The sequence below is a fragment of the Mytilus californianus genome, unplaced genomic scaffold (assembly GCF_021869535.1).
Source record: "Mytilus californianus isolate M0D057914Y unplaced genomic scaffold, xbMytCali1.0.p SCAF_5, whole genome shotgun sequence".
Lineage (NCBI taxonomy): Eukaryota > Metazoa > Mollusca > Bivalvia > Mytilida > Mytilidae > Mytilus > Mytilus californianus.
In genome coordinates, this window is record NW_026262701.1 from 71,749,991 (window position 1) to 71,772,820 (window position 22,830).

General features: G+C 32.7%; 1 protein-coding gene across 2 annotated transcripts in view; it reads left to right on the top strand.

Annotated features, from left to right (window-relative positions):
• The window catches only part of LOC127703004 (uncharacterized), a 49,157-nt gene extending 30,312 nt beyond the window's left edge, over window positions 1–18,845 (top strand). For both annotated transcript variants that reach the window (XM_052207379.1, XM_052207378.1), the window contains exons 5-11: window positions 3,667–3,777; window positions 6,426–6,542; window positions 7,209–7,298; window positions 7,750–7,821; window positions 9,522–9,563; window positions 12,954–13,059; window positions 18,190–18,845. In XM_052207379.1, the coding sequence (XP_052063339.1) occupies window positions 3,667–3,777; window positions 6,426–6,542; window positions 7,209–7,298; window positions 7,750–7,821; window positions 9,522–9,563; window positions 12,954–13,059; window positions 18,190–18,232 (581 nt within the window). In that variant the 3' untranslated portion in view covers window positions 18,233–18,845. The remainder of the gene's footprint in view (window positions 1–3,666; window positions 3,778–6,425; window positions 6,543–7,208; window positions 7,299–7,749; window positions 7,822–9,521; window positions 9,564–12,953; window positions 13,060–18,189) is intronic.
• Window positions 18,846–22,830: the final 3,985 nt, after the last annotated feature.

Sequence of the window (22,830 nt, forward strand, 5' to 3'; positions counted from 1 at the left end):
TATAAGATATCTTATATAGTTTATAAGATATCTTATATAATTTATAAGATATCTTATATGGTTTATAAGATATCTCATATAATTTATAAGATATCTCATATATTATTTTCTTAATTATAATTTATGAGATATCTTATAAACTATATGAGATATCTTATAAACTATATAAGATATCTTATAGACTATATGAGATATCTTATAAAGTATATAAGATATCTTATATATTATATGAGATATCTGATATAGTATTTGAGATATCTTATATAGTATTTGAGATATCTTGAAGTTGAATAAATAGTAAAACGGCTTGCCATACGTTGTCGCTTTATTTTCCAAACGACCCTACGAGAAAAAGCACAGGTCTACATGTAGCTAAATAAGCTGAGAATTGGTGTTAATTTCGTCGTTAAAGCAAACGTGTATAAGAATATTCGAACTGCTTCCGTAGATCGGTATAAGACAAGTAAAATTTCCTAAACCCTTATCCTTTGATGTGATCCTAGTCTCCAAATGAAACCGTTATTGAAGATCGCATGGTTTGCGCGTAAATCATGATAAACGGCGATGTAATTATTTATTTGTTAATTTAAAACCACATTTTTGCTTACCATCAGTAACTTGATGACTGCCACATGTGGAGCAAGTTCTGCATACCTTTCCAAGGCACACCAGATCGACCCCGGTTTTTTGTTGGGTTTGTGACACTCAGTCATAGTTTTCTTTGTAGTTTTTATAGACTATTGTTTGTCTTCTTCCTTTTTGTGTTTTGTCATGGTGTTGTTGGTTTCTCTTCAACTTATGAATGCTGATATCCCCACTTTATTTTTAAATATCATTTATATATATCAAAAAAAATAACGGTAAGCATAATTTACTCTGTGAACTCATTTCCATTCACAGAAGACTTGAATGCAGATTCATCGAATTGCAGTAAAAAAATATTTATAGCTCAAATAACTCTGTGTCCGTAGTCTTCGACTATCGTTGTCGTCCATAGTCTGTAGTCATCTTCCGTCGGCGTCCGTTACCTTTTACAAATTTTTTCTTCTCTGAAACTACTGTGCCAATCGAAACAAACTTTAGACACGACCATCCTTGGGGTATCTAATTTAAAACATATGTCCAATGATCTCGAGTACCAACCAAGACCACCAAGGCTATAAATAAGGCATAGGTGTAAAATTCAAATATTGTCTTTTATCTTAAATTAGAGCGTACCGGTATTCAAATCTCAGTGATTCATTTAGAACACGCAATAAACATTATATGACGAAATCGCGCATGATTTGAAAAAAAGAGAATCTAGGTGCGTCGACAGGGTAAGCTTCTTTACATAAATGATCCGTCATGCGAATCCATACTCGATCAAAATGTCAAAATATGGAATAGGACTCAATCAGTTTATTTACAGATCAGACAATTATACTGATATCTAAAGGTCTAAAAATCTAAAAGACTACAAAAACATATCGCTAGTGAGCCGATGGTACATGTTACCGTAAAACTTCTGAAGTATCGATTTCGGTGTATTCCTCATAACTCTGGTTGAGCAGTTTTTGTCTCGCCTGCGACGAAAGTTGCGGAAAGCGAGATAAATGTGTTGCTTGGCGGATGCGTCAACAATTGTTAAGTTTTCTGCTTTAGTCAGTTTGATAGAAACTACTTGCGATAAATCAATGATGTTTTCTATAAAGTTGCTTTACTATCGGTGCATATCAGTTTGACGACTATTCCAATACCCTGTCCCCTAGGTAATGGTCTAGTGACTTCGGATTATTTATCCATTTTCAATGTTAAATTTTCTGCTCAAGTTAGATTGATAGGAAATACTTGTGATAGATATATGATATTTTCCATAAAGTTGGATTACTATCAGTACATATCATTTTGATGACTATTTCGAGGCCCCACCCCCTAGGTCAAATTCCAGTGAATTTGAATTAAATAGCAGTGTAAATATTAAGTTTTCTGCTTAAGTCAGTTTGATAGGAATTACTTGTGATGTATCAATGATATTTTCTATAAAGTTGTATTACTATCAGTACATATCAGTTTGACGACTATTTCGAGGCCTTGCCCTAGGTCATGGTCCAGCAACTTTGAACTAAATAGCAATGTGAATTTTCTGCCGACAGGCGAGAAATGTCTATGTTTAAACAGTTTATTGTATCGGGTACTTATGTTCATGAAGTCCGGAAAATGTTAACATGCAAGTGCGTAAGGTAAAATTGAGATATTTAAATACCATAGGATGGAGCAATAGAATATAGATAAGTAAATCAGACAGGGGCACACATGTTTAAAATGTCAAACTACCTACAGTCTATTTTCACAAAAATTGTCGGACAACTCTTTTTTGGAGTAATGATCTTGAATGACAATTATTACCAATGTGTGGCGATTTTGGTTTTTATCTTTAAACTATAATAGAGAGAAAATGTAAATAACAAATATGATTGGCAAGACTAGATCTAAATAAACTCAACATGACTAAATAGTTCATAGCAGAAATGACCAGAAATGAGCTACTCAGCACAACTTTTCGGAGTTTTCGGTGAATAATGCTGTTCAACGTCGTATTTGATTTGGACTTTCAACTGTTGTGATTCGAGTGCCGCCGCTGATGAGTTTTATAAAAACCAGGCTTATAATTTGGCATATCAGACGCACGTTTTGTCTATATAAATAAGAGTGACAGAATCAAAAGATAACTTCTTATATGAGATATTGCCCTCATATGGAGATATTTGTTTTGACCAGTTTTAGTATTCACAACTATAATACATTTTTTTTATTTCAACAGCAAAAAATAAAAAGCAATACAAGACCTACGAAAAGTAAAAATGAATGTAATAGCTGTTTAACACCTTACAGGAGTTGTTGTCCGATATTACAACTTTAAGGCATTTTTCATTTTGACCATTATTTTGAAACTGATTAAGGATAAACACAAATTCGTTCCAGCAAAAATTATAAGTAAGACAAGATTTTTGGAATAGGAATATTTGTGTTAAATAAAAACTGTTTGGGTCAAAATTTTGTCTTGCTGCTTCTCGATGTAGACGCGGCCATGGTCATCGCCATTATACATCACATGCTCTTAGTGATGGCTCTATTAATTTACCTTCTGCAATGTATACAGAAGCCGTTGGATATTCATCACATCCATACGAAACTTCAATCACTACCCCTTACAAAACTTCATTCTCTGTACAGCTATATTTGGAAACCACTGTTAAAAATCCACATTTAAATCAATAGAAACTTACAGCTATCATCTCGTATATTGCCTGTCATTGACTTTTAAATCCGACTGGCATTAGAAAATATGTAACGGAAAAACGATCCTTTCTTAAACTTACCTTGCCAACAAAGATCCCAATGCCATGTGGGATTTTCATCATAAATCAGTTGAATCAACAATATCTTCCTAGTATCCTAACGATCAGTTCCTAGGATCTTATATACCGTACTTACTTTAAACTTTTATTTAAAATACTTCCGGGGGGGGGGGGGGGGTGTCTTTGTTGCATCTGTCCAGTTCCTTCATTGTTATCAACTTTGCAGAATATTATATTTTATTTCTTTTTAAATTTTTGCCTCGTGCTTATCTACAACAAAATTGTTTTAATATATCTATTCTTATATTGTATTTCTTTGTTTTAGATTGCTGGCAACTTCTATTGTTGTGTACTATTTCTGGATTTGTGCTGTTCTACATTTTATCGCAATTATTTTTATATATTACGTTTTCTCCTTGCACTGGATCATGTTCAGGTAATGCAACTTCATACAATTCTTCGAACAGCAATACATTTTGCCTATTATTCTCTTGTAATTATAGATATAAGAAGATGTGGTATGAGTGCCAATCAGACAACTCTCCATCCAAGTCCAAATTTATAAAAGTAAACCATTATAGGTCAAAGTACGGTCTTTAACACGGAGCCTTGGCTCACACCGAACAGCAAGCTATAAAGGGCCCCTAAAATTACAAGTGTAAAACCATTCAAACGGGAAAACCAACGGCCGGTCTAATCTATATAAAAAATGAGAAACGAGAAACACTTATGAACTATATAAGTGGCCAGGTTGCAAATAATGTTTCTTAAACAATGGAGAATAGAGGGTGGTATAAAATTAACATTTAAATATATGATGCAAGAAAACAGAAACAAAATAATGGAAAAAAAACTACGCAATTGAAAGTGCACAACTTCAATAGGTGTGCATTTTCTGGGGTGAAATTCAAGAATATGGGTTAAAAACTACAGTAGTTGTTGATTCCTTAAAATTGCCATATTGAAAAAAGTTCCATACCTAACTGACAAAATAGAAGAAACTCCTTGTGTAATTACAAATGCACAATTTCAATATGTAAACAATATGTCTATGACATTTCAAGTATCTTAATTAAAATTAAGGAAATATGTTTGAACAAAGTCTTTGGAATATTTGGTTGAAAAATAACTAAGATCCCACGTCTGGAAAAAGGGGAAAATCCTCTAACACTGCCATAATAGCAAGGGCACAACTTCCATATATGTGCAGTCTGTCTGTGAAGTTTCATGAATCTTGGTTGAAATCTGTAGAGTCGATTAAACATAACTGGTACCTCGTTTTCCTCGACCGCCCGCTCTTTCCCCCAACATCCCAATACTTAAAGCTTTATTATTTGAATGGTTGATAAAACCAGCATGAGGCCGTCGTCAATCAACGCGCATCAATAAAAACATCCAAGTCTCAAAACTCTGATAGTTCAATGATCACCAAACAACTACAACCCATACTCCTACCCTTTAGGCATTTATCATTAAAATATGATTATGATCTGGGGTCCCTGTAGTCAGTGGTTTGGTATAGGTATGATTTAAATTTCATATTATTAGTCACCTACCGACGAAGTCGAAGGGGAATTTAGGTTTGCACTCTGTCTGTCTGTCTGTCTGGCAAATCAGTTTTCCACACTTTTTTCTTCATGCTTGAAGATATTGATTTGATATTTGGTGTATTGTTTTATCATGACAAGTTACCGATCAAGTTCAAATTTTGTTCCGGTCTGATGATTTTGTGCAGAGTTATGGTCCTTTGACTTAGAAAATTCACTAAAATAATCAGTTTTCCGCACTTTTTTTTGTCATTCTTGAAGATATTGATTTGATAATTGGTATTTAGTTTTATCATGACAAAGTACAAAACAAGTTTGAATTTTGTTCCGGTCTGATGATTTTGTGCAGAGTTATGGTCCTAGGACTTAAAAAAATTACTTAAATAATCAGTTTTCAACACTTTTTTTCGTCATGCTTGAATATATTGACTTGATATTTGTTATATAGTTTACACCATTACAAGTTATAGATCAAATTAGAATTTTGTTCCAATACAATGAATTTTTAACCGGTAGTGGACTATGTATTGCCATGCAATACTCACAGAATGCTTGTTTGTAATTGATTTTGACTGTTTATCGTTATTGCCAATTTTTAGATGATAATATTTTACTATATTAACAGCGGTTGCAAATCATTCAGACGAAATCGACCCAAGGCAATTTTATAATGTCTTAATTCAGCAGAGACAATGTTACTTAATGTAAAAGCTAATTGGACGTATTGATTTCTGTTTTATGTCTTTTTTTTTTTTTTTTTTGGGGGGGGGGGGGACCCTGTTGTATAAACAGTACTTCTTTTCAAGGATGATTTTACTATGGTTCAAGATAAAAATTGCGTCTAATATCAAATATTGGTCAACATTTCAACCTTGCTATCGACGAAGAAATTGTTTTGCACTTTTCAGCAATCAAATTGCCATAAACTGTGAAAACAAGTCTAATCGATCATTTATTATATATTATTCTTCATGATATTTTGAAAACAGTTTAACAGTCGAATTTCCAAAAAACTCGCATTGAAGGTATACTCCATAACTTCTAAATGAATAATATTTTATGAAAGGGATTTCGACTGTTTTTGCTTTAACAGATTTCAGACTGCCGACGGTCATATAACCCGATATGAACATACATGCAAATATAATTCTAAATAAATGGCGAACTCGTGCAATCGGATTTTTCTAGGTCTGTTTGATTTTATGCTATAGGTTAAACATATAAGTAAAAAAAATTATCATATTTAAATTTTTGTCGAATTCGTAGCTAATGAATGCCCCATTAAACTGGCGCGTTTATTGATAGACTAAGTTCTTGCGATTCAACGACAGTAACTCCTTATAAAAAATAGAAAGTTCACTGAAACTTAGAAAACAAAGTGCGAAAAAAGATTCGGCATTCCAGTAAATTAAAAAAATCACATTCTTCATTTATTGTTATCAAAGTAATTATATTCATTACTGTACAATTTGTATTTTAATAAATATTCATGAAGAAACAACTTGTTGTGTATTAATGTTCACACTTTCTTTTAAAGAAAATTCATGCTTAAAGACACTTGGTAAAAAAATCTGGATAGGAAGAAGAAATATGATAGAGAGAATAACAGACTCCTGTATGTGCTTACAGAAAAATAAAGAATTTTCTATGAAAGGTATTTGGAACAGTTATTGACTAATTATGAATAACGGACAAAATACATGCAGTATACATTTGAGATCTGTCCTCCAGGGTGAACATGCCCAGGTAGAACTATGGTTGCAACTTCCCAAGGAAAAAAATGCCTTATCTTGTTTTAGATTTTCTTTTTAAATTAAGAAACTCTATTTCTTCAGAACATTTTACTTTTCTAATTGTTTTGAACTGTTCTCTTCTCGAATATGCATGAGATACATGTCACTGCACGTTAAGCAAACAATTAGTTAATCCTTCCTCTCTTTTATACAATCAAAAGAAAATTTGTGGTTTACTTCAATGACACAAAAACAAAAAAGAAAACCAACCAAATAACTAAATGATGTTAGGTCAAAATAAAGTCTTTAATAATAGACTAGATGTCTACACAATATGTCAAGACACTATGCCAAGCTTTAATGTATTTCTAGACCACAACAGATGCAAATGTATTACACAGAAACTGTAAAAGATGTACTATCAACAAAAACAAAAAACAAAACAAGAACACCTTTCCTCTACCAGATAAAAGACCATTACTTTATCTGCTGGTATGAAATCGTGTTGTCCGGTACTCTATAATGGGTAACTGTACTTCATAGAATATTATATATCGGCAACGTGATAACAGTGTGGCTTTTTTCAGCAATTAAAAGAGCATTCGTTTGTTTATTATTGGTGCTAATGGTTGCTATTCCAGTAGCTGTCGGGTTCAGCCAGAAAGGCATGTGTTCAGGTAAGTACATCTTAACTAAACATGTTTGACAAATAAATCCGTTTAATTTGCAATGTTAAGTGTACAAACATATCACATTTTTTATGATTAGAAATTAAACGTTTTCCTAAGCACAAAAGATTCGCAACGCGTTTAAAACCTAAGCATAATTTTGAGAGAACTGAATGTAGTTGTTTTGATGTTTCATACCGGTAGTTGTACAACAAAAAGTAAGAAAGGTATTTTTCATTGAAAGTGGTGGTGTAAACCGGTTTTCACAGCGTACCGAGGTAGGTATCACATTGATTTTTATCCACATAATCTTAATCAACTAAATGCAGGTAATGGATGTTTCATATTTTGTGAACGTCTCATCACGGTGTCTTTGTGTTGTATTCCTTTTTTCCGACTGAAGACATCTTAATCTATTAAAATTTGAAAGTATGTTTTATGTTACAAATATTGTTTTCAGGAAATCTTGGTTTTATACCTATTGGATTTGTATTTGGTTTTATAGTACGAATGCTTCTTATGGACGAAAGAGGTATGTAACTCTATTTTCAAACATTAACATGAAAAGAACTTCGGAATGTACAGTGTTTGAAATCAGACTCTTGTGTATTGAATTGAAATTGTGTAGGAATTGCGAGCATTCTTTGATATGGTAATATTTTGGTTTATTATATGTGCAAATAATTACATTACATGCATGTGTCATTAGAATCCGCAATTTCGATTGGCTAGCAACAATCGCAAGGCACTCCAATGTCAAATTTTATTTCCGTGTAAAATACAACAGACATGACTGCACATGTTTTCCGTGACAATGTTAAAACAAGACACAGAAAAAAAAACCCGAAAAGCTTCGTATAACTATTAATTTCATGGTTGTAGCATAAAAATGTAATTATAAGACTTGATTGCTCCTTTTTATAATTCTATAAGGTTGTAAAAGTTTTGATTGTGCGCACATTTTTAGAATGAAGCGCTTTCGCGATTCATAAAAAATGTGCTTCGGTCAACGCTTTAACCCCCATAAAAATTATAAAAAAAGCAATCAATTCTAAATTACCTTTTATTGTCTATTATATCGGCATTTTTCAGTTATTTGATGATTTTTATTGTGAGTTTAACTTTTGACATTTTGTTCTTCCGCTGATCGAAATTAAAAAAATGGATGGATTATGTGCTAAAAAAATACTATTTTCACTCCGCCGAATGTGATGTTGCTGTACGAATTCATTGAATCACACAAGATTGTTTTAGTTGCACCTTAATGTTATTCTGTCCTTTAGGAATTTAGTGTTGATGGCAGATTCTGTATAGCCTATATTGAAGTTGTTCACATAATTTTAAGACTCAGGGCGATCTAAATTGATTTGTGGTTGTTTGCTTAATAATAAAAAATTGAAAGTACGGGAGGAGGGTTAAGGGTTACACTTTATGCCCCCGTTGCCTACGGCAGGGGCATAAAAATCAGACATGCCACTCCAGAGTTACGGGACTTTGACCGTCAGATAAAAAAAAAGGTATTTTTTAATGTCATGCATAAGCTATAGTATGCTTGGATCAAATTACTACAAACTCAACACTGTTGCTGGGATTGGTGAATGTATTCTTTTGATTTTGAAATTTTTCTGGTTTTTCATGTCAGAGTTTTGGAACTTTGAAAAGTCATAATTGACACAATATTTATATACCTAAGGGTATATTCATGCATGTGGGGCCATTTTATTTGCTTCTAATTAAATGCCTCCTAAATATCCATTTTTGCAACAATTTCAATATGCATAATAAAGGCGTATCATGCGCTCTTGTCGCAGCTGTTGCAGTAATATTTGGCCAGTCCAACATACCTTACCAACCACCAACATTCGAAAAAATAAACGTGTACAGTCCAGATATCAATTAAAGAACAAAAAAAATGATATACCTGAGAAAATTTGTAAAAAAGGTAAAAATGTGTCGCTGCTACAGGAAGCTATCTAAGGTAGCAACAGAAAACATCAGAATTATAAACAACGCTTCTAATAAAATACCTTAACATTTACTTGAAATATAAAGTATTAAATCTCTCTCTCTCTCTCAACCGCAATTTAGACTATGTTCCAATGAGTACTTTTTCCGATATAGAGGTAGTTTATATATGTATGGAATAGATTTTATCAGTGATCGAATTATTTAAAATAATTTAGTTAAAATGAAGACTAGTGTCCACCATTTATAGCATGTATTTTATTACAGGTACTGAAAGAGAAAAAAGCTTCATAAACGGCTGTTGCTGTTGTAAGTGCTCTGTTTTTTTCATAATCCTTTTACTTGATCATATTTATCAGCATACATCAAATATTAAGATCAGCAATGCTGGTTAAGAGTACAGCATTTCAGATGAAGACAAATTCAGAAAAGCGTTTCGGACGCACAAAATTTGAAAAAAAAATATATCTTCATTTTCTTGCACTGGGTTGATACCACAGCGGTTTGAATTTAAGTTACCAATGGTATCATCAGCTCAAAATTCGGTGCTTAAGTACTGACATGATTTATAACCCACTTTTCTAAAATTCTCCGTTGATAAATTAAAAAATTATCAAGAAATATAGATTCCAACTACCTCAAGCAAAGTAGACCTTATGTGAATTGGTCCATTCTGTTGAGGTCCTTTTGGTCTTATAGCTCCTCACACATTCATGTATAATATATATCCATCCCTGGATTTCAAATGTTTGGGTTTGAGTGTTCATGATGAAGATAAACCAAGAAAAACGCTTCTGACACGAAATTTATGAAGTGTTATATTCTTTTGTCTTATGCAAAAGTAAATTCAACCAACATCGAATTTGACTTCCAGTTTTTCAAGAGGATCAACAAATTAAATTCTTTGACAAAATTTCCGTTAAATGGTCCCGTTGTTAGAACAAGGAAACGGCGTTAGTGATCAATAAGAATCAACCTGGATAAACTATCTTAACTAATAAATAAAAAATTGAAAAGCTTGGTTCAGATGACATTATCCAGTCAGGATTCTACTTCGTCAGAATTATCTCCCCATTACGCCAGATGCCAGATTATGTTTACAAAATACGAAAAAATATCATGTAATAATCTAATAATATGTTATATAAATAAATTCTAAATAAAACTAATGGTCTAATTTATGCACACAAAAAAAAAAACGGGAAACAAATATGACATACAGCAATAATAAATTCATCATAGATACCAAGATTAAAATGTTGTACGCCATACGCGCGTTTCGTCTACAAAAGACTCATCAGTGACGCTTGAATAAAAAAAGTAAAAAAAAAAAAAGGCCAAATAAAGTACGAAATTAAAGAGCACTGAGGACCCGAAATTCCGAAAGGTTTTGTCAAATAAAGCTAAGGTTATCTATTCCTGGGGTAGAAAATCCTTAGTATTCTGAAAAATTCAAAGTTTTAAAATCAGTTAATTTATAATAATGACCATATCAATGATAGTTCATGCCAACACAGAAGTGCTGACTACTGGGCTGGTGATACTCTCGGGGAGAAACCTCCACCAGCAGCCACTGAATTACATGCTCCTGACTTTGGACAGGTATATACAGAATGTGCCGCATTAAATATGTTTGCGGGTGCCCAATCCTTCCTTAACTTGGGCCAGTGGTGTAACAGCACAACATAGGAACAAACTATCAAAATCATTTGAAAAAGGCTTGACTCACCAGATCGAAACAGAGAACTTTAAAACAACTAAAAAAAACTTAAGGATGTTCACCTCTGAGGAGCCAAAAATTTCTAGAATTAAACTTTTTTTCTTAACCTGATTTTTGGGTTTATGACTGTAAAAAAATAATTGGTGAAGAAAAAATCATATTGTGGTGCACTTCTTTTTTTGCTACGGCCCTTTAAAAGTACCCAATTTTGATGATTTTCCCATTTTTCATCAATTTTTACCCATTTTTGGGCTTTTATCGTGAAAAAAATCACAGTTCCACAATTAAACTTTATTTCATACTTTCAATAAAGATGAAGTGGACCAATCTGAATAAATTTAACTTAAAAAAACTATAGGTAGGTGTTAATATAAGAAAGTTTTATCATATTTTGATGCATTTTCGTGTCATTTTTTTTATATTAAATGTGTGGAGGCATTATGATTTGTCAGATTTTTTTTTTGAAAGGGGGGGGGGGGTTGAAATCATTGACAAAACTTCCTTCTACGTGTAATTCTGGAAATTTCAAATCCGCGTTCAAACAGCTGGCAGTGAATAGCCTCGGAAACACTGACTGAGCTACTGAAAATCATCTTTGACTACACTGTCTTCTTTCAATCTTAACCACGATGGAATCACAATGAAGACTTTTCTAGTTTTAACTTGCATTTTAGCAGTTGTATACTTGCTATCAATTTATTCAGGAAGAACGGAACAATATGCATCTAGTAATGATAATAACTAATTTCACAAAAATCTAATCGTACAAGACTTTTTGTTATTTTTGTTAGTCTTTAAAAAGCAACACCCTGCTTAGACTCATGTGAAGCATCAGGAGCAAATTCCCTTTTTACAGTTCAGCAAGTAATAACAATAAATTTGAGAATGGAAATGGGGAATGTGTCAAAGAGACAACAACTCGACCAAAGAGCAGAAAACAGCCGAAGGCCACCAACGTGTCTTCAACACAGCGAGAAAATCCCGCACCCGGAGGCGGGCTTCAGCTGGCCCCTAAACAACAATGTGTACTAGTTCAGTGAAAATAGACGTCACACTAAACTCCAAAACATATAAATGAACTAAAATTAAAAAAAAACATACAAGATTAAAAAAGGCCAGTGGCTCCTGACTTGGGACAGGCGCAAAAATGCGGCGGGTTAAACATGTTTTGTGAGATCTCAACCCTCCTCCTATACCTCTAGCCAATGTAGAAAAAAAAACAAACGCTATCTTTTTGCACATTCTAGTATACGCTTAAAAGGGTTAAAGTTCAGTAATGCATGTTGTGATGATACAGTGTCTTTTTTCGAAGTTATTTATGAAGATTGAATCGAACTCCTCATGAAGACGGCGATAAATGCTACCTTGCCACACGTCTATTATCTCAAAAGGAGTATTTTCCTCTTTTCGTTTGATCAAATTATATTTTAACATTTGAGTTGCTAATTTGAAAACTCAGATAATCAGTTCCAAGCAATGTCAATTGTTGATTTTGATGTTTTATTGCACATACCATTATACGCTTAAAAGGGTTAAAATTCAATATTGCTTAAGATAATTTTGTTTCTCCTAACAAAATAACAAACTGAATACATGAATTATTTAAAAGTTATGTTTTCCACTCAATTTGTCTAAGAGAGCTGCATTAAAACAAGGCTAGTAATTAAGAAAAAAAAATATGAAATGACCCCTTCTTAACCATTATATCTCTTAAACCGGATTACATCGAAACCGACATTTACGCAATTGAGGACACAGAGTAAAATGCATTTAAACCTGAAAAAAAAGAAACACGCGTTAATCTAAAATTAAAGACAATTTTGCTTGTATTACCTTTTGAAACATTTTGAAAAATGACTACACATGAACCCATTAATTTCTTCTCAGGAGCAAACATTTAAGTGTTTAAATTTCATAGATCTATATCAATCGATCAATACACGTCTAGTACACGGTCACCATAATATTTACTTTTATAGTGTCGTGTAAAGGGAAAGAAGAAGAACAGACCGACCCAAAGGAACACGATAATTTTATGGATAACGAAGAAGACCAAACGAACACGGAAAGACAAGCGGATATACAGTAGGATCATATTTTTATGTCGTTGACCCTTTCATCGAAGTATTACTGAAATAAAAATATAACCTAGGAGTTCTGATAAAATTATCAAATGTATCTGTAATATGAGATAGTTAATATATAGGGTCACCAACTTCGTTTTTACGGTACACACCATTCAAAGTGGTGTTTTGTGTGAAAAATTACCACAAAACATCGAAATAAGCGTAACGTCATCGTGTTATTAGCCGTAAAACGTCTATTTTTAACGTTTTTACTCCACTTTTTAAAACTATGTAACATATTGGTTAAAACACCCAAAACAAAATCGGTGACCCTTTGATGATTGTACATCATTTAAGCGTAAAGTTACGTATCAACAACATATAAATTTTAAAGAAAAATCTATGCACTTTTAATTGGAAATTAATTTAAGAACTTTTTCAACGATTGTATGTGCTTTCTATACAAGTGTTCACCTGTTTTGAAAGATTTCAATCATAAATATTTTAGAAAATAAAAGATAAATGCCAAATTGTTCGATTTTCAGTTATAGTTCAACGAACCATAGTTGTATGAAATTTTTTACCAAAACCTATGACATAGCCTATTTACTGTATCTTGACCTAATGCAAAAAATAATGTCGCTGTGATAGTATTATAAAGCAAATTATTGACGTTAATCATTCAAAGTCAAGTAATGTAAAACACACTTAAACTTTAAGGCAGTTATAATTCGAACAAAATATAACTACACAGTTTTTTCAACTCTTTTTGTTAAGTTCAATAAAATACATTTGGTACACTATATATACTATCAATTTCTATGCGGAGGAGAAAGGTGGCTTGGTAAATTTAGTCTTGGACGGTATATTCTCCTTGCAGAAATCGTTTTTGATACGTCGACTGTCTGTTGTTGATGTTTTGTTATACATGTATATCTTTGTCATGGGTCGTTGGATACCCAGAGCTGATACCTATATATGGTTGGCTTCTGTGTTAGCATGAGTTTTCTGAAGTATGTCTATCAGTAGGATATTTTTTGGTGTACGTGGTTTATGTGTTTGCTGTGCCATCTCTCTTAGTAGATGTTAGTGCGTGGTCCATTATTGTCGAAGTTGTTCCATTGCTGACGTCAAATTCTCTACTCAGGGCTCGATAAATAGTCAGCTAAAACTGTCATGTCGATGGTAATCTTTTCGGTGTATTATAGTGCAGTAGACCAACTTCAACTAGCTTTGTTGGGCAGGGGTAGAACTACTGCACTTCTTAGCAGTGTGATTGTCGTTGTCCTTGTTAGAGGTGGCAACTCCCAGTTTCCATGTCTTCCTCCAGACGTATTAAGTATAGTGAAATAAGCAGCTTCTCGAAGTATATTTGGTAAATGCTTGTTTCATGGATGGAATTACGGGTTTTTGTCTCAAAGTCATTAAAAAAATATTTGCGGTGCTGAATGCAGTTTAATATAGCTGACAGTAATATTCAGCAGCTGCTCAGTTAGTTAGGATTGGTTTGTAGAGATTCACTTGGTACGAGATAAGCATGGTTATATCATAATAAATCTATTTATTTGGATCGAAAGAGTATTTATTACAGTTCTATCAAAATAGTTTATTATGAATTTTGAATTTTTAAAAATCCGAATATCTCTGAAGAATACAAAAAAATATAATATATTGTTTTCCCAGCTTATATACATAATTCTTTTATCAAAACTATAATAATCAAAAGATGAACATAATTAAGATTCCAATTTTATACTTAATCTCATTAATCGTTTTTTTTTTTTCTGAACTCATTATTATAAATAATAATATTATTAGAGTAGAATACGAAAAATATAGTATAGATCATACGGTGCATCACATTTGCACACAAAAATCATTACGTTTGCGCGCATTCATTTTTCAGGTTAACATAGGTAAATTAATCTTATCTATCTATTTATATAAATTAAACTATTTACAAGAACCCCTGCCATAAGTCCGCTGCTCACCAACGAGGAGGTGGAAGTGGGGTTTCGAACAGGATAAGGCTCGTTTATTATTATATTGAAATTAAATAACTCGAGTTGATATCAAGCGATATCCTATTCTCAATCGTTATGCAACCAGTAAATGAATAATTGATACATCAGATTCGCAGTAATCTTGTAGCCTTATTCATAAAATTTGCCGAACATGAATATCTTCAATGACCATTGGAACTGATAATTAATGTCTAGTATATGTGTCATTATGGTATATTACATGACTGTATAGTATATCCCTGGTATGACGAAAGTGCCTGGATATCGTTTAGCTTGCTAGTAATGGTTTTTTAAAAAGTCGACTGAACATTAGTGCGATTACTAGAAAGGATGAGATGCAATAAGGGTCTTTTAGGCCCAGCGTGAATAATATCGAAGCAGTCACTTTCCAACTAAAAATTAAGCAAAAGGTGATTGATGGTTCGAAAACCTACAGAGAATTATTTTTATATTCTGTTCAGAATTTACAGTTATTTCAAAACTTATTATTTCTTATTTAACTCATTTTCATTGGAAATATAAATTAAATGGGACGCACTATAAACATTTTGTAAAAGGAGATATATACCTCCATGATCGGCAATGCATTTCATTAAAGATGATAGATGACTGCTGCTGCTTACCGTCCAGTGGTAAATTAAAGGCATATTCAGGACGAGGACATGTTAATGTAATATGAATATTAACCCTGCTTTGTACTAGACCGACACACTGAGCCGGATTTTTAACGTGCTTGTTCAACGTTTAACGTTCTTCCGCAGGAAGACATGTTACCCTACACGGACCATTATTCTGACTCCGAGTCGACCAGTCTAAGTCCATACTGCTTAAACCCACGTGCTTAGAGAGAAGTAGCAAATACCGATTAAAAGTATTTGGTTTCATGATGCGTATCAAACAGTTTATTTAGTAACCTATAATGTATCTTGTATGTACCAAATCAACATGTTTGTGCATCTCCTGATAAAAAAAAATAAAGATTTAAAATATATAACGTTGAAAGCTGTGTAAAATAAATTCGTCTTCCCTATTTCATCTTTTGATAATAATTTTAAAGCATTACGAGCTTGATTTTTATTATTTGATTGAGACTTGTCATCGAATTTGTACTTTTCATGAGCAATATGTCGAGTGCCACATGTGTATCAAGTTCTGCTGACCCTTCCTGTGCTTCTCTTGACTTGTATTTTCGTCTCTTTTGTTTTATTTTTGCAATGGTGTTGTCAACTCCTCTTCGATTTAAGAGTTTTGAGTATCCCATTGCTATTTTTTACTCTAATGTGAATCAAGCAAAATAAAAAAAAAAAAACCTACCAAAATCACATGATCACATGTAAAACACACTTAAACTTTAAGGCAGTTATAATTCGAACAAAATATAACTACACAGTTTTTTCAACTCTTTTTGTTAAGTTCAATAAAATACATTTGGTACACTATATATACTATCAATTTCTATGCGGAGGAGAAAGGTGGCTTGGTAAATGTAGTCTTGGACGGTATATTCTCCTTGCAGAAATCGTTTTTGATACGTCGACTGTCTGTTGTTGATGTTTTGTTATACATGTATATCTTTGTCATGGGTCGTTGGATACCCAGAGCTGATACCTATATATGGTTGGCTTCTGTGTTAGCATGAGTTTTCTGAAGTATGTCTATCAGTAGGATATTTTTTGGTGTACGTGGTTTATGTGTTTGCTGTGCCATCTCTCTTAGTAGATGTTAGTGCGTGGTCCATTATTGTCGAAGTTGTTCCATTGCTGACGTCAAATTCTCTACTCAGGGCTCGATAAATAGTCAGCTAAAACTGTCATGTCGATGGTAATCTTTTCGGTGTATTATAGTGCAGTAGACCAACTTCAACTAGCTTTGTTGGGCAGGGGTAGAACTACTGCACTTCTTAGCAGTGCGATTGTCGTTGTCCTTGTTAGAGGTGGCAACTCCCAGTTTCCATGTCTTCCTCCAGACGTATTAAGTATAGTGAAATAAGCAGCTTCTCGAAGTATATTTGGTAAATGCTTGTTTCATGGATGGAATTACGGGTTTTTGTCTCAAAGTCATTAAAAAAATATTTGCGGTGCTGAATGCAGTTTAATATAGCTGACAGTAATATTCAGCAGCTGCTCAGTTAGTTAGGATTGGTTTGTAGAGATTCACTTGGTACGAGATAAGCATGGTTATATCATAATAAATCTATTTATTTGGATCGAAAGAGTATTTATTACAGTTCTATCAAAATAGTTTATTATGAATTTTGAATTTTTAAAAATCCGAATATCTCTGAAGAATACAAAAAAATATAATATATTGTTTTCCCAGCTTATATACATAATTCTTTTATCAAAACTATAATAATCAAAAGATGAACATAATTAAGATTCCAATTTTATACTTAATCTCATTAATCGTTTTTTTTTTTTCTGAACTCATTATTATAAATAATAATATTATTAGAGTAGAATACGAAAAATATAGTATAGATCATACGGTGCATCACATTTGCACACAAAAATCATTACGTTTGCGCGCATTCATTTTTCAGGTTAACATAGGTAAATTAATCTTATCTATCTATTTATATAAATTAAACTATTTACAAGAACCCCTGCCATAAGTCCGCTGCTCACCAACGAGGAGGTGGAAGTGGGGTTTCGAACAGGATAAGTTCTTATTTCAGTATATCAAAAACTCTTGTGACCTCGACCTTAACATATTCACTTTAAGATAAGCTAGGATAGTTTACATCCTATGATGCCAAGTTTGGTGAAGGTTGGGAATATAGGTCAAGATTAATGCGTAAACCAAAATTTCGCCCGATGTTCAGTCTATCAATAGCTGCTGTGAATTTGGTCTGTCTTTCTCGTCCCAAAACAAGTTTGGTTTATATATTGGTAAAAATATAATGCTTCAGAAGTGTCTGGCTGGAACCAAAATGTAGACGTCTAGACGACATTCATCATATTATAAACCGAGATCGATTTGGTCGCAACTCGACTAAGATGTATACTTTTGACTACTAGGTCACAGGGATGAAATATGAACATGCAAACAATTTACTGTTATCTTTGTTTGTCTAAAATTCTAATAGTTAAAGTTCTTGACTAACTATTTTAATATCATTTTAGGATGCTCAATGTTCCTGGTACTTCAACTGAAAGTGACACATGAAATTGATTGAGGCAATAGTAAATGACCATAACGACGTATTCAGGAAAACAAAAGGGATTTAATATGTGTGGTGATTTGTGTTATTGTTGTATCAGATAGAGGTGTGTTTTACATTCATGTCATTCAATGAGGCATACCAAAGGTGTAACGAATTACTTTATGAATAAAACACAAATGGGCTAACCGTACTTAGAATTTATGTACAAAAGAGAGAAGAAGAAAAAATGACCGCCAATAATCGCAATTTTCACAGAATTGGGAGACGGCTTCGATTATTGACTTTATAAACAATAAATTATATTCTCTTATGTTTGAGGTGTGTTTTCTATTTCTCGCATGAAGAGACATTTCTCGTGCCACACTGCACAGAGTGTGAAACGAAAAATGCGTTAATTCAATTGGCTTATCCAGCATCATTAAATGATTTTGCGACATTTCCATTTGCTATTCGTCATGTCATTGATGACTTGCAAAAGTCAAAACAATGTACATTTCCTTCATGACAACGGAGATATGTAATTCTTTAAAAAATCTACAAAAATCTCACTTTTCACCAGAACTTCTTATTTTTGTCAATTTTGAACACTCTGAAGCGAATAAAAGTGTCAAAACGTCTGATGTTAAAGTTTGAGTCCAGATCATGACATATATGACGTCATACTAATATGTGTAAAGGCTAGACAAACAAGTGTCGAGCTTTTATAGTAAACACAAAGAGCCTGTATACCATAAGATCATCTCTCGTTAATTAATTTAAAGAGAAATAATAAACTCACCAAAGGCTCGTTTATTATTATATTGAAATTAAATAACTCGAGTTGATATCAAGCGATATCCTATTCTCAATCGTTATGCAACCAGTAAATGAATAATTGATACATCAGATTCGCAGTAATCTTGTAGCCTTATTCATAAAATTTGCCGAACATGAATATCTTCAATGACCATTGGAACTGATAATTAATGTCTAGTATATGTGTCATTATGGTATATTACATGACTGTATAGTATATCCCTGGTATGACGAAAGTGCCTGGATATCGTTTAGCTTGCTAGTAATGGTTTTTTAAAAAGTCGACTGAACATTAGTGCGATTACTAGAAAGGATGAGATGCAATAAGGGTCTTTTAGGCCCAGCGTGAATAATATCGAAGCAGTCACTTTCCAACTAAAAATTAAGCAAAAGGTGATTGATGGTTCGAAAACCTACAGAGAATTATTTTTATATTCTGTTCAGAATTTACAGTTATTTCAAAACTTATTATTTCTTATTTAACTCATTTTCATTGGAAATATAAATTAAATGGGACGCACTATAAACATTTTGTAAAAGGAGATATATACCTCCATGATCGGCAATGCATTTCATTAAAGATGATAGATGACTGCTGCTGCTTACCGTCCAGTGGTAAATTAAAGGCATATTCAGGACGAGGACATGTTAATGTAATATGAATATTAACCCTGCTTTGTACTAGACCGACACACTGAGCCGGATTTTTAACGTGCTTGTTCAACGTTTAACGTTCTTCCGCAGGAAGACATGTTACCCTACACGGACCATTATTCTGACTCCGAGTCGACCAGTCTAAGTCCATACTGCTTAAACCCACGTGCTTAGAGAGAAGTAGCAAATACCGATTAAAAGTATTTGGTTTCATGATGCGTATCAAACAGTTTATTTAGTAACCTATAATGTATCTTGTATGTACCAAATCAACATGTTTGTGCATCTCCTGATAAAAAAAAATAAAGATTTAAAATATATAACGTTGAAAGCTGTGTAAAATAAATTCGTCTTCCCTATTTCATCTTTTGATAATAATTTTAAAGCATTACGAGCTTGATTTTTATTATTTGATTGAGACTTGTCATCGAATTTGTACTTTTCATGAGCAATATGTCGAGTGCCACATGTGTATCAAGTTCTGCTGACCCTTCCTGTGCTTCTCTTGACTTGTATTTTCGTCTCTTTTGTTTTATTTTTGCAATGGTGTTGTCAACTCCTCTTCGATTTAAGAGTTTTGAGTATCCCATTGCTATTTTTTACTCTAATGTGAATCAAGCAAAATAAAAAAAAAAAAACCTACCAAAATCACATGATCACGTGACCATGACATGTGCAGATCGTTGAACTTCTCCAATAACACTAGAAGCACTGTAAATTGATATATATTTATAAGTATTACTTCATATAACGATCATGTTGTCTTCAAAAGAAGTTATTCAATTTAATAAAGCCTCATAAAAAGAGAAAGCAGATACTGATGAGATCACCAAAATAACAAAAAAAAAATTATAAGTCCAATAAAAACATCAAGATCAAATAGAGGGAAGAAATGACGAAAAGAAAACAGCAATAACAAAATAACAAAGCATTACACAGAAGACTAAAGATTAAGCAACAAGAACCCTACAATAAATACGGGATGATTCCAGGTTCCCCGGATGGGTAAGTAGTTTCTGCTTCACTTGTGCCACTCATCAGTTAACTCGAAACAAACAGACATAATAGGAAAAAATGTCAAAAATTGAGGTACAGCAATCAACATTGTGTTATAATCTTAATCACTATAAAAAATAAACAACTTTATCAACAAAGAAAAACAAAAAGGCATATAGACACTCTATAGAAAAATAAAATAAGCAAAAATGAAAGACAAAAATACAAAAAATTACCATAGCCCAATAACACAATCATGGCGGGATGTATAAATACCGAGCAACGCCAAAAGGATATTCCCAAAAATGGACTAAACAGTAAAGGTTAAAAATATACAAAGACAAATAAAAAGAACACTATAACACATAATTAAGATCATATATTATTTGTGAAGTTGATACGGAATATTTATCAACAAGGTCTTGGTATCTTCCGATGAACTTCTTTTTAGAAAAAGGACGAGAAGTTCTTTGACATAAGCCTGGTTCATAAACTTTCTGCTCAGACACTGGTGACGTTTTATAAATTCTGCGTAGCAGCTTCAAGTCCTTAAATACCGAATGAGTTTGGAAATGTATATCCAATATGCAGGTGAGGTTGGTATATTGCTGCTAAGGTGGGGCTAATTTATAATTTCAAAATTAAAATCGTCTTGTTTGTCATGGATTCTGGTACTAAGATGACCGTTTATGTCAAATTCGAGGTCGCGAGTTATTTTGTTATTTGCCATCACCAAGAAGTCAGGGATGTAGAAATACGTAGAAACGTATATAGGAGATATATGACCTAAAGTATGGCAAGCCGTTCTCGTCAAAACTATGTTTAAACCATTTTTCGAAAAATTTACACACTGAGAATTACAAAAAAACCACACTGAGACTAAAAAACCTAAAAACACACACTGAGAATTAAAAATTACACACTGAGATTTCATAAAAACGCACTGAGATTACAAAAAAATGAAAAAAACACACAGAGAATTGAAAATTACACACTGAGAACTGAAAATTACACAATGAGATTTCAAAAAGACACACTGAGATTTCATAAAAACGCACTGAGATTACAAAAAAAAATGAAAAATACACACTGAGAATTTGAAATTACACACTGAGAATTTAAAATTACACACTGAGATTTGTGCGCACTTTTTATGCGCATATATCTAATTAGCATACTTAATCTGAATCTATTACAAGCTGAAAACAACTAAGGGACAGAACTCGTTAGTCCTTCAATTTGGCGCTAAATGTTTTGTAAAACACATTAAAAATACAACGTATAGAAAAACTACGTTATAAAAGGACCAAGAGAACAAGAAAAATACCCACTTACTCTCATTATAAAATATAACCAAATGGTGAAAAACTTTATCAAAATTATAAGAAAACATTGGAACAATCTGCATCAGTAAATTTTTTTCCCAAGTGCCTATTATAGCATATATACGTAAAAAAAATATAAAAGATTACTTTGCAAAATCAGGGTAACAGTTGAAAGACTTTTGAAAAGGAACCATGCTTAAACAGTTTTAAGCAAAAAATCACGATATACTGTTAGTAATAATCTGAATTATAGGCAACAAACGTACGAATATGAGTTAGCAAAACATGTTGTTAAGTCTTGAAATTTATTACGAATGTTGGTTGTAGGAACCGCATTTCATTATAATGACAAGTGTTTGGGAGACCAAGATATTAATCTGTTGAATTATTCATCTCATGAATATTTATTTAGTAATTCGCATATTAATCTCAGTGTGTATTTTTGAAATCTCATTGTGTAATTAACAATTCTCAGTGTGTGTTTTTCAATTTATTTCATCTCAATGTGTCTTTTTAAAATTTCAGTGTGTAATTTTAAATTTTCAGTGTGTGTTTTTCATTTTTTTAAATCTCAGTGTGTAATTTTAAAATCTCAGTGTGTAATTTCGATTTCTCAGTGTGTTATTTTAGGTTCTTAAATCTGAGTGTGATTTTTACAGAGGATGACCTTGAGGTCACTCCGATGTATTGCTATCGCCTAAATTTCCATTATGCAAATTAGTTTTGGGATTTCAACCGATCTATAAAAATTATAGATCCGCGGTCATTACAAGGGAAAAAAGTGCATTTTTATACCTGCGATTCCGTTCTCCGTTCGTACGACGTTTCAT